The 12,734-nt window shown below is 37.5% G+C and overlaps 1 protein-coding gene across 2 annotated transcripts in view; it reads left to right on the top strand.

The window, feature by feature from the left end:
• Positions 1-6,539: 6,539 nt before the first annotated feature.
• The window catches only part of LOC110444537 (inverted formin-2-like), a 58,826-nt gene continuing 52,631 nt past the window's right edge, over positions 6,540-12,734 (top strand). Inside the window, exons 1-2 of one of the 2 annotated variants that reach the window (XM_021488910.1) lie at positions 6,540-6,764; positions 9,591-10,319. In XM_021488910.1, coding sequence (XP_021344585.1) covers positions 6,746-6,764; positions 9,591-10,319 — 748 coding nt within the window. In that variant the 5' untranslated portion in view covers positions 6,540-6,745. Of the gene's footprint in view, positions 6,765-8,959; positions 9,117-9,590; positions 10,320-12,734 lie in introns of those variants that run through there. The other variant, XM_021488917.1, reaches the window with a different exon arrangement.

The raw sequence follows: 12,734 nt of genomic DNA, 5'->3' as shown, positions 1-12,734 counted from the left end.
ACCAAAGTCCATAAAAATGATAGTTGTTATTCCCTGCTAGTCATTATAATGTGACCGGGCGGAATGCTGTTATGGGTGCCTTCGGCATGGTATTTTAGTGAGATAGCACTATAAAGTCGGCATCAGATCCGCTCTATCACAAGGAGACAAGCACACCAACATACCCTGTCTCCTGCATACAAACACGCAAGCAAGCATACACTAAAACACATTGAGACTAAATGATAGGAAGGTAAACTAAATTAAACCAAACCAAACCGTCTCATAAACCTTGAAAGATAATTGGTATGATATCCGTTTTACGCTAGTTAAGTAATGATCTAAAGAATGTTATCATATTGTTACTATTTTATAAATGGCATAAGACCATGAGTTGGATTTTTTTTTTTTTTTTTTTAAAGGACATTGACCAGAAACTGTGACAAAAATCTCCTTCACCTAGAACCTTCATTCCTTGTATAAACGCTAATCTGGATAAAACGATTTCTTGATTATGATATAAGTACACAATTTATTACATTTTTACAAGTAAAATATTGAAAATCATTAATTCTTTAAAAGTGATATTTATTAGTAGTGAAAAATATCACTTTTCTGCTTTGACTAGTCAAAACACTGATTACAAACTAAAATGGGAAAATAACAAGCTGCCCATCTGGTAAAAAGGCCGGTTAGCTTAACGATACGCAGGCCTCATGAAAATCCGCCCATTTTATTGTCGAGATTTATCAAATCTGTTACTTGTCATTGGGGAACTAATGTCTGAGGTAAACACAACGTTTAACTCCACAGTTAACTTTAATTTTAAGGAAGCTAGCAGTCTATGCAGGTCTGCAATTCTATCTCTGTTTGATCGGAGGAATCTCGTGTCAAATGAAACACGATGTCAGGGTATCCACGTCCCAAGTAAGGCTAAGCGATTGGCAGAAAGTATAAGAGAACCAGGATAATTTCTGATCCAAGTTAATGACGGGATTTGTTTTTAACTATGATAGTAATTTGGCATGTTTTATTAAAGATATGAAGTAAAAAAAACTATTTTATTAAAATAAATTATTAAAGGAATTGAAATGATGAGTTTTTACATTTTATCAAAATATTTGCAGAGAGGACTATATTTTGTCGCGTAGGGTTGTCTAGACATGCTATTGGTAAAAGGATCCAGATCAAGTAATGTCAGCTTGATGTTTCGCTTCCCGTTCCGGGGTAGTATTTCGTAAACAAAATGTAATAAACAGAATATCTAACAGTGTCTTCAGTAATACCAAATATATTTCACGCACTCGTGAAAGTCTTAAGATATCAAAATATTAGCCACACTTATGAAGTTATTTGGTATTATTAAAAACACCGTTAGATATCCTCTATAAATCAACTGTTTGAGTCTATAATTATATGCTAACATAGCAGCTGTTCGTCTGATCACAGTCTTGGTAAAGGAATCGTCCTTTAAGTTTAGTTGTATCTTTTTGTTGAATTCGATCCGTAATTGGCCTGATTTATGGATAAAGGTTTATATTCCTAGAAATGACGTCACGCCGTTCTATTTGTCTCCCTCGCACAATGTGTACTGTATCAGTATGTACGTTATGGTATACACATGGTTAAGTCTTCAAAGGGACATCAGAATTCTTGAAAAACTTCACAGTAGTGAAATAGGTAGCCGGTTTCCTGAAGTACAGAAAAATGGACACATGTGACTCATTGATTAAAAACAACTGAATTAATGCCTGGATTGCTTTGAAATACTTTAATATTGAAAGAACACATTGTTCTGTCAATAATAAACATACAATAGTCATCAGTTTAATATTAAACATTATAATATGCGGAAATTGTGATACGGTCTCCCTACATTGGATTTTCAGCTAGGGATGTACTTCCTATTTCCGTTTAGCAATACACTCCTATGACCTTAAGGGTCCCTTTCTCACTGCAAGCAAAACAATAGAAAATTCAAATATAATTGTTCGTATCATCCTGGTCCAAATCCATTTCTAAGAAGGCAGGATTTACATGATTTCTATCAATCAATATCTGAGAACTATATTTCGTAGCGTATCGGTATACAATGAACATGTCTACCCACATGAGTGTAATGAACCACACGAACCTGAGACTGTGTTACAGCTCTATTTGGACCTAAACTAATGTGTTCAATGCAGTCATGATTCATAGTTTTGGGGTGGGGATCATAACCATTTAAAATGTATGTCCCAGGGGTTAAGTCTCCGAGGGTGGGTCAGACCCCAAGGCCATCATCGAAGGGTATGTGCATTCGTTTCTCTATATTCAGCAATTGTATATTTGGTTATGGGATGGGGATCTCAACTGCTTCAAAGATATAGCCCAGAAACTAAGTCCCTAGGGGTGTGGGAAAATCCCAGGGCATATTTTTAAATCATGATTGTGTTTATCTCTTGATGCCCAGCAATACTATATATATGGTTATGGGGTGGGGATCTCAACTGTTTCAAAAAAACAACGATCCATAACATACAATATTGACTCCACCCTACCACCTGACCCCTTTACCCCCGGGCCATACATTTCATAAATTCAAAAGAGAGCTAATTGATGACTATAATTAAATGTGCCATTACTCGCTGCTACTTGAAGGAGATGAGAAGAAGAATTTTAAAGATTACCCCATTTTGTACCTGGAGCGTAGCCCCATCTATTTCATAAATTCAGATCCCCATGTCCTATTGACGTTCTATGTCAAGTTTGGTTAAAAATTGGCCCAGTAGTTTTGAAGAAGAAGATTAAAATGTAAAAAGTTGACGGACGACAGACGACAGAAGATGGACGACGGACGCTGCGGTATGCCCTTCGGGCCAGGTGAGCTAAAAACGTGGCAATCATCTTTCTATGGTATGTGTTCAATACTTGCAATGAAGAGATTTTTTTATATTCCTATATTTCTACAAGGTTTTAAGGCCAAAGCTCAGAGAGATTTTTATGAAGTACAAAAATGTTGATAGAAAATATTTATATAAGCTCATTGCTAAGCTAATAAATGTTTACTCATGGGAGTGATCAAAAATGTGGTATAAATTAAATCTACATAAACACATTGAGCCGTTATCTATCGCAATCGACAATGTTTCTATTGTATAAACCTCGCTTTTCCGTCCGTGTTTTGTAAAGGGCGGATTGGCCGAGGCGGCTGAAGTAGTCGTACGCATGGAATATTCAGTGCTTATCTCCTGACCACACAACCCAGGTGGAGTATAAAATGATCTGGGGTTGATGTTGCGGTATCTGTGCTGTAGCATTCAAGTAAGGTACGTGGCACTATAAATGATACCGTTGGAAGCACGGTCCCACTACAAAACAGAACACGATACATCTCCAGCACACACAGCCATACTCAAATAGGGATATTTAGCCAGGTGGCATAGGACTAGTGGTTAGCGCCTGATAAGGCAGCTCCTGCGAATTCCTTAATATTGTATTGATGAATGTGTATGCTAATTGTATTAATTGTATACATTGTATATATATGTACTGTAAAACGTTTTAGAGTGGCTTATTCTGGCTAAATAGGGCGCTATATTAAATATTGTAAAAGGAGCTTGATACAATGTAGGTATATAATTAAATTCTATTTCACGAGGCGGGTCTAAATCTAAATAAATAAGACTAATTCTAAATATTGCTTTATTTGGTATTTATCAAGTTTCCCTAGATTTTCTGTAGATATTGTATAGTGTAAATCGATGAGTTGGGTTACTAAAGGTTACACAAAAAGCTGGACTTGAACCCCAATCGTTTCAACAGCTACATATATAATGTATGAATATCCCCACGGGCTGTAACACAGGGGATGGTGATGACAGATATACATTGCAATTGATGAATTCATAATACCCCGAGAGATAAATTACTTCAAGATGATTACACGCAGTGATCGAGAGATGTGGAGGAATTAATAGAATCTTTCACCCCCTTGGGGGTGAGACAGGGTAATCTCAATCCGAGAGGTGAGACTCTTGAGTTGTCAAACACGAGGCTTGTCGAGTGTTTGACAGCTTAAGAAACTTACCCCGAGGGTTGAGATTACCCTGTATCACTCCCAAGGGGGTGAATGAATATTTTTTCTCTTACCCTATTTACCCTCTTATATATTTGATATAGACGTTACATCAATGCAAGACAATGTTGATTGTGTTGCGGCTGAATTGTCGACGTGACGTCATTGTAGTGTTGCCGTAACGTCATGGTATTGTTGCTATGACGTCATACAATTGTTGAGAACGTGCAATGAGCACGTGTAGCTTGTCTCAACCCTAGGGTGAGATACGAAAATCTCACATCGGTAAAATGGTGGATATCCCTGTCCATGGTAAGATAATAATAGAATCTTTCACCCCCTTGGGAGTGAGACAGTGGGATCTCAGCCCGAGGGGTAAGATTCTTAAGTTGCCAAACACGAGGCTTGCCGAGGGTTTGACAGCTTAAGAATCTTACCCCGAGGGTTGAGATCCCCTGTCTTACTCCCAAGGGGGTGAATGATTGTTTTTCTCTTACCCTATTTACCCTCTTATCTATCTAATATTGCCGTTACATCAATGCAAGACGATGCTGATATGATACGAATGAATTGTCGACATGACGTCATTGTATTGTTGCCGTGACGTCATGGTATTGTTGCTATGACGTCATAGAATTGTTGAGAACGTGCAAAGAGCACGTGTAGCTTGTCTCAACCCTAGGGTGAGATAAGAAAATCTCACACCGGTAAAATGGTGGATATCCCTGTCCATGGTAAGAGAAAAAATAATCCTCACACTATCATCCCTCACCAAAAAACACCGATAATATGATATACCAATTAACAACTTACAGTTAACGTTGGAGCCATCTTTTTGTCCTTTTTTATTACACATACGGTCGATTTGGGGGTCGCTTATATACATCGACTTCTCTGTACGTGTCAGTATTATTCATAGAATTACAATAGGATTGGAATGTGCCCCAGAAAGTAGAGAAAGGCGCAGAAACGAGAGAATAGTTGCCCCAAATATGCGAGACCATGAAGACATTTTGTAATAAAATCAGAGTCACCAAGGGTTGTTGGTCAAGTTGTAGTTTATTGTCTGGCTCTTCATCTTCAAAAGGTGTTGGTATCGGTCGGTGTCGGTCGGTGTCGATCCGTCTCGGTCGGTCGGTATCGGTCGGTGTCGGTCAGTGTCGATCCGTCTCGGTCGGTCGGTCGGTCGTGGCGTCCAGTGCCGTTCTCTTATTTATAGCAAGTCGGTCATCATCGACACTCCATGAGTTACGCTCACTTACAGAGAGACAAAATGAGCGTAACCCCTGTAGTATCGACGACACAAACCGGTACGCATGTACACGTATACAGTTTAACATTATCAGTCTATCTATCTTCCTTACAGTCGATGTTACAACATCTATCATCCCTAAGCCATTTATCTCTGCGAAATATACACAACATCATTAATAATGCTTAACTTTCATATATGTTGGTCATGCCACGCTCTCACACTTTCCCGGAGCCGAAGACGGTTTAGTATCTCCTCACATTTAATTATCTTTCTCCGATACCTAATTCATTCAAATCGCAACATACAAGTAACACCGTCCTTATGATAACGATCTTTATGGTAACGCTCACGCTGTAAAGCATGTGACTTACCACTCACTGTAATACACTTCATGATCGACTGTGTTCACAAATTTCAACAAGCAATGAAATAAGCCTTACATCATTTTGATGACAATGACAATTTTTAGAAAGCTGTATGATAATTACAAAAAAAAAATAAAAAAATCAAAGAAGTGTTCCTTTGAGCATATTTACGTAGAGCTGTTAAGGATCCCCGTACCACTGCCAAAAACTGTAAACGTGCTTTTGAAACCTCTACTCTCTCTCTTTGATAACTTCTGAAAGAAAATAACACTTTGTTAGACTTTCATGAACAAAATATAAAGATGAACAAAATATAATTAACAACAGTGGCTTTAGTCTAAAATGTGAGAAAAAGAGCGGTGCTAGACCAGGATTCGAACCCTGGACCTCCAATAGTTAAACTGTCACTCTTTCCACCTGAGCTACCTGGACAAAGGTAAGTTACTGTCCCAACTGAAAAACGGAAAACGTAGTGGAATTCTTTAGTAGTTTGCCTGCTGTCGGACAGGGATCCTTTAAAAACGAAATAGGTTTGCCCTCCGTATTTATGCACTTATATATTGAATGACGTGCAGTGCTAGGGACAGTCCAGTGTTCATGCATCAAGGCAAAGTACATGTAGCAGTTATATTGTAACAAAAACAACAGGAAGATAATGCATAATAGATCAATTTTCCTATTTGTGTGATAAACAATGTCTTTTTTCCAACACAACAAAAACATGTTAGGAAGAAGTAGCTAAGGCGTGATATACGGGGAACATTCAGAAGATTAGGTTTCAGCCAATACATCTTAAAATGACATAATCCGGACTGGGTCTACTGCTTCACCGGAGTGGTGACGGAAATTCCCTGTTGTACACTGCTTCCGATCGGGAGCTGGGAGTGTCCTCTGCTGGGCAAAAAACGAGCACTTTCTCGCTTAACCTTAAATATAGCGCGTAGTAATGTGCCGAGCGGCACACCCATAGATAACATGTGGCCTGTGTTTTACATTGACATGAAATTTAATATATAGTCGAAGCACCGTACCCCATCGGCAACCGTACATGTAGGGTCATCGTCTGTCGGCCTCCAAAGACCAGACAAAATGTCCGCAAATATGCAAGGTAAGTGGATGATAGTTGTATAGATATTTGTATTAATGTTTCCGAGTAATCAAAATAAACGACTGGCTATGTATTATATCTAGTTTGTACATATAGGTAGGTCCATGTTTATCGACTGTCTACAAGTACGTGACATAGCCCTTAAGGCAGGTTTAGGACTGAAACGATGAATATGTACACATGTAAGGTGCTCGATTAATTAACAACAATTTCGCTACGATGGCAACAACTGGAGCGTACGTACAACACATATAAAACCGTTGTCAGCCTTATATTGTGTATAAAAAACACTTAAATACTGTATGTCAAATAGATACAAAATGAGCAGGCAGTACTCCCTTGTCCCGAAGCTTTGCTATTGATCAGTGATATACACGTATTCGCGTTATACTGGCGAACTGGTTCGGCTGTGTCATATAGTTAGGTTTTATTTAAAAATATATTCTAGGCTTATCATTTCCATGTACCGATTACTTACATGTACCATATACTATTGGCTATTCTCGACTTCTGAGCAGACCAGCCCATCTGGGTTTTTTAAAGTTATCTCCGAAATAGTTTTAAGATACACTAGATGTATTTATACATGACATACACTCCTCATTTGACTTTGAAGATCAAAATATTTGATATTGCTCCTTAGCTCATCGGGTTTTTGTTTGTTATAAATGATGGAACAGGAGAGAAAATGATAACGTTTAAGATATGGTTATAAACAAACAGTTGTAAAATCAAGTCGAACAGGTGGAACCTGTTATGTTAATATGTTTTCAGTGTCATCATAAGGGCGTTTATCCCAGTGTCAGCATTGATCACCGTTTACTTATTTAGACAATTTACATATTACTCCTTTACCAGAAACGGTCCTGTATGTCCGGTTATACCTGTACAAACACTATATACATTGTAAAACGCGTAAAGGAAAAATAAGTCATTAATGGTTCATCTAATTTTTGTACTGACTGTTTATGAATATTATCATCACTGACGATGACTCATTGTCAAAACCGTCAATCGCCATTTATTAATACGTATACGTTCATTAATTACATGTTCGTTGTTATATTACATGTATAGACGTTTATTAGTTACGCATAAGTGTTCTAAGTGGTGGACACTTAAGGGCTTGATACATGTTCTACAATCTAATACACACGACACCAAATTCCTTATCCTATTTACAAACGAGACAGAACCAGAAACGATCGTAAATGTTTGATATTTTAGGTTTTCATCAAATTGCTAAGAATAAGGATATCAAGAAAAGGTTGGACTGTTTTGGAATTATAAAGTGTTGCACGGGCTTGAAAGAAATATGTACAATATTTTTATTTAAACCATCTAATTCAAAGCAATAGAAATTTACTAAAGTGCACTCTGGTAAAATTTCTTTAATGAATTATATCGGTCCATCGCTATGCAGTTATAGAACAAACGATGGAGAAATGATTATTGTCCATTGTTACGTGACGTCTAGAAGAGACAAGATTATTCATGCTCCGGAATGTAGGTAGCGAAAAGTCGCTCGGAGGGTTTCAAAATTGGGTGAAACGCGATACTATCATACGGTTTTGCCAAGGGTTTGGTTTCCGTATCATGCATTTATACACACCTGAGGATGAAAAACATATTTTTCTTTCATTTCTATAGACCTTCAGAATAAGTTCAATCAATTTATTATTATCATCCCGATTCCCTAACTTAGTGACATCACTTCATTGTCCCATTGCGACATATATTTTTTTTAGATAAATCTTAGGCATGGGAGCAATATTGCAGAATACCACACACGTTATTCAAATTTTAGTTTTGAATATAATCTAAAGATGGACTCTTTAAGTCATCTTATGAATTCTAAAGTTTGGGTCTAGTGCCTAATTTGTATGTTTTATGCTATATTTATATATTACCGAGTAATATACCTAATTTCATTATCCATTCGTGTATGACGAAAACGCCATCACTATAAGTTTAATATCATGACATATGAGAATTTCTTTTGTGTATACCGTAAGGCAACGCCTTTCTTCACAACTATTTCTTATGACAAGCGATCAGTGGTATTTAAATTCCTTGCCGCTGGTCATTTCCGGGTTGACCATTCATGGGTACGTTCACCTGACCATGGGTCAGACTTGAAGTAACATCTTAATCTTACTCCACGGCACACCTGGGACAGACAAGTAGGTCACGACAGGTGTGTGTACATGTTTATTTGACTTTGTTTATATTTGCATCGTAAATCTCACATTTTACTGTTTACATACCGGTAGTGTGTTACTTTATCGAACGGTAGCCCGTGTTTGGTACTGTTAATTCAGGAGTAGATGGAATACACTTGAAGAACATAAGGTAAGATTGACTCGGAATGCTGTACTATAATCTTACACACCTTTACGTAATTCGTGAACAGATATATCTCATTCAAGCAGGTCAAATTGTTTTTAAGGGTGGGGTCAGCGCGATTATGTGGGCGGTTTTATTTGATAACGTTATACATGTACAGTTAAAATGATGTACAGAACAGGTAATCTAAATGTTCAGAAATAATTTTATTCACTGCATGAAGCTGTCTTGCCGGTATATATAGTGTGTACTATATGTACACGTGTGTGGGTGTACTGAGACAGGTGACCCCTACATTCCAGAGTTAACTTAAAGCTTATACAATAAGCAATACTGTGTTAAAATGTTCGGGAAACCGAGTCGGTGTTGGACGAGTGCATATGAATAGTATTGTAATGACGTAACTAATAAATATCAAGAAAAAACATCATGTATTGTCATTTGGTGTGTTATTATTTCGTTACGCTTGATTTATTTCAGACGATAACATGTCCGGCTTCCTTCGATCAATCCGTAGAACGGCCTCAAGGCTGACTGGATGGAAAAGGAAGAGGCACTCCAAACGTCATAAAATGGAAGCGGAGGTTATGGATGCGTTTAAGAGTTCCGAACAGAAACCGCAGACGACACAAGCGACAGATAACATCAATGAACACAAGCAAGGCATTGATAGGCAGGACGGGAAAGCGCTCGAGGGTGACACAACTGTTGAAATCCATAAACCTGCGCAGCAAGAAGCAGACGATTCACAGGAATACACGGAAACAGAAGACAGTGGCATGGAGGGACCAGATAGTTCAAATGATTCTGGAAAAGATACAGAAATAAATGGAAAGACAAAGTCAACCAAAAAATGGAAACTTCGAAAGAAAATAAGTGAAACTCTTTTACATCCAGACTTGGAGAATTGTGACCCTGAAATATGTGTCGAAATCATAGGGTTACCCACATTTAGCTTGAAATCCTTTTGTTCGTTAAAGAAGAAGATTGAACATAGTAAAGCGGAATGGATCCAAGGATTTTTGGATAATGGCGGTTTGGATCGTTTGTTTGACATCGTTGACAATGTTGGTAGTAAGAGAGTTAACCAATTGTCCGATGCTATGCTCTTACTGGAATGTGTAGCGTGCATCAAATCCGTCCTCAACTCCAGACTAGGATTGGATTACCTGGTGCAGAACGGAGCATACACCAAGAAATTGGTCAAAGGTAGGAACCTGAACGTTATTGATGATGTAAATGCATGTTTCTTGCTGTACACTAATTAGTACCGAGTGTACCAACACTCGGTCTTTGCTACACCAAAATACATGCTCAGGAACGATAACTATTCTTTCATTATTGCCGTCAACTTATTGCTTTTAAAAGAGTTCTTATTCCCACCCCTTTACCTTTTACAAGTGCCCATATGCGTATTTGTTAATAAGTCTTTGTCGCCAGAATCCAAAATATTGGTCCGGCAAAGTACGCTTCTAGTCTAATAATAAGATTGTTAATATTTAATTATTGTCTCCCGATGACTTGGAATATAAGTCTTCGTATATATACACCAAAAGCTCGTAAAATACGAGATTGGAACCTTTATATTATGCATGACATTAATTGATTAAAAAGACACGTGTTTCTTTTATTAAGCTTCGTTGTGTCGACATGCAGGTTGCAAATTAAAATGGACTGTAAAAATAGGCATTTAAAAACATTAACTTACTCCCATTTCGAAAGGTCGCACACAAAGACTGTCCTCAGTACAGTTTATCAGCAAATGGAAATTAGATTGAACATAAGGTGTTTGACCTTATACAATGCTAATGAAGGTATAAGGAAATTGTGAAATAATCAATTCCAAAAGTTCATATAAAGTGTTGGCCCAAGTTATTCAAATGCTCATTAATGTATTCCAAAATTTCATATAAAGAGAGTGTTTTGCCTTATTGAACTGCTTATGAGGTATAAGGAAATTATAAATTATGAAATAGCGAATTCTAAAAACTTGAACAAAAATGAGAACATTCCTGTTCGTTTTTAACCAACGACCTCTTCATGGGTTAAGTACACTAAATTGATCAGGTATCACAGCTGTACCTCAGCTATCACCGGACTTGTGTTGAAAACAAAGTCCCCGTTGTTGACACGAAAATAAACAAACATTGTCCATCTCTTTACTAAATTATGTATATATAGTTTTATCGGTGTGCTGTATCACACACACCAATGTTTTTTTGTACCGTTTATGCGTTATCACATGCAGTTATCTTGTAAGTAAAAACCTTTGCCCATTCCCGTTAGCCAAAAATGCGACACATCTGATTGACACGATATGGCGATTGTTTTAGCTCCCCGGTGTCGACATATAATCCCGTGGCAAGTCGTTGTTTGCTATACGTGTTTTCATTACTAAACCGTAACACGTTTGTGTGCTGGTTCACACTGTCAAGACAGGTGTGCTTAGCCTTCATGTAACCACAGGGACCCGAGTAATTATTACAGCTGTATTTGGACCTAAACTATGGTGTTCAGAGTAATATTACACGTTTTAGGTTTATATCAACTTCTGGTAAAAATGCCCCCCCCCCCCCCTTCCTTCCAATAATGATATATACGATATTTTTACCGAAAGTATATCTAAACCTCTAAAAGGTTTTAAAGTACTCTGAACACATTAGTTTAGTTCCAAGTACAGCTATAGCAAAATTCTCAAGTCCCTGTGAGTCTAACCACAGCCTCGCCTAATTCATTTTTGTTTTGCCCCGGTCCGTATGATCGGTCATCAACAAGTAACTTCCTTCATTAAGCGTGTATATTAATTAAATACAGTATGACAAACTAGGTACCAATCCCCTTTTATAAAAAAAAAGCCATGTAATGTATGTCGGTAGAATCACAGGGACCTGAGAATTTGTTAAACCTTTATATGTACCTAAACTAAAGTGTTCAGAGTAATTTTATATGTTTTAGGGGTTTAGATCGACTTTCGCTAAAATGACACCCCCAATGATCATATGTATATATATATATATATATATATATATATATATATATGCGAGAATACATTTTACGTGCAAATATAATTATCCATCTTTCCAACGGGACTAAGCATTTTCCCGTAGATCAACAAAAAATGTTGTTTTTGATGGAAGAAAGTTAGGTGGAGTCGACTTTGCGACATCGAGGGCTTTCCGTCCTTCTCGTATAATATGATAATTGGGGGTGTCATTTTAAGCGAAAGTCGATCTAAACCCCTAAAATATGTAAAATTCTCTGGTCCCTGTGGGTAGAATCGCTACAATATCACTGTACAAAACCCGAAGTGAAACCGGTTTAGCTAGACAGAGTAAACAGTTGTGCATAACCGCACCGCGCAGAAGTCGAGTTAGTGTAAAAAATGTTAACACGTATAGTGACCTTGAATACCGTACACGTGTATATATGCTACGCTCCAAATTGGGTTTTTTAATCGGTTGTATTTAGACGAAAATTCAAATATAAAAAACGCGTTCACAAAGGAAATACGTTGAGGACATCCATCAATCAGGTTTTAAAGTAGGATAAAGTAAAATGCATTGCCAGGTCACTACGGTATTTGAAGGTTGGGGGCACATGTGTTTTAGTGTTGATCGATATGTA

The sequence above is a fragment of the Mizuhopecten yessoensis genome, unplaced genomic scaffold (assembly GCF_002113885.1).
Source record: "Mizuhopecten yessoensis strain PY_sf001 unplaced genomic scaffold, ASM211388v2 scaffold2049, whole genome shotgun sequence".
NCBI lineage: Eukaryota > Metazoa > Mollusca > Bivalvia > Pectinida > Pectinidae > Mizuhopecten > Mizuhopecten yessoensis.
The sequence above is the reverse complement of the archived record's forward strand: the minus strand, read 5'-3'. Positions and strand labels throughout refer to the sequence as shown.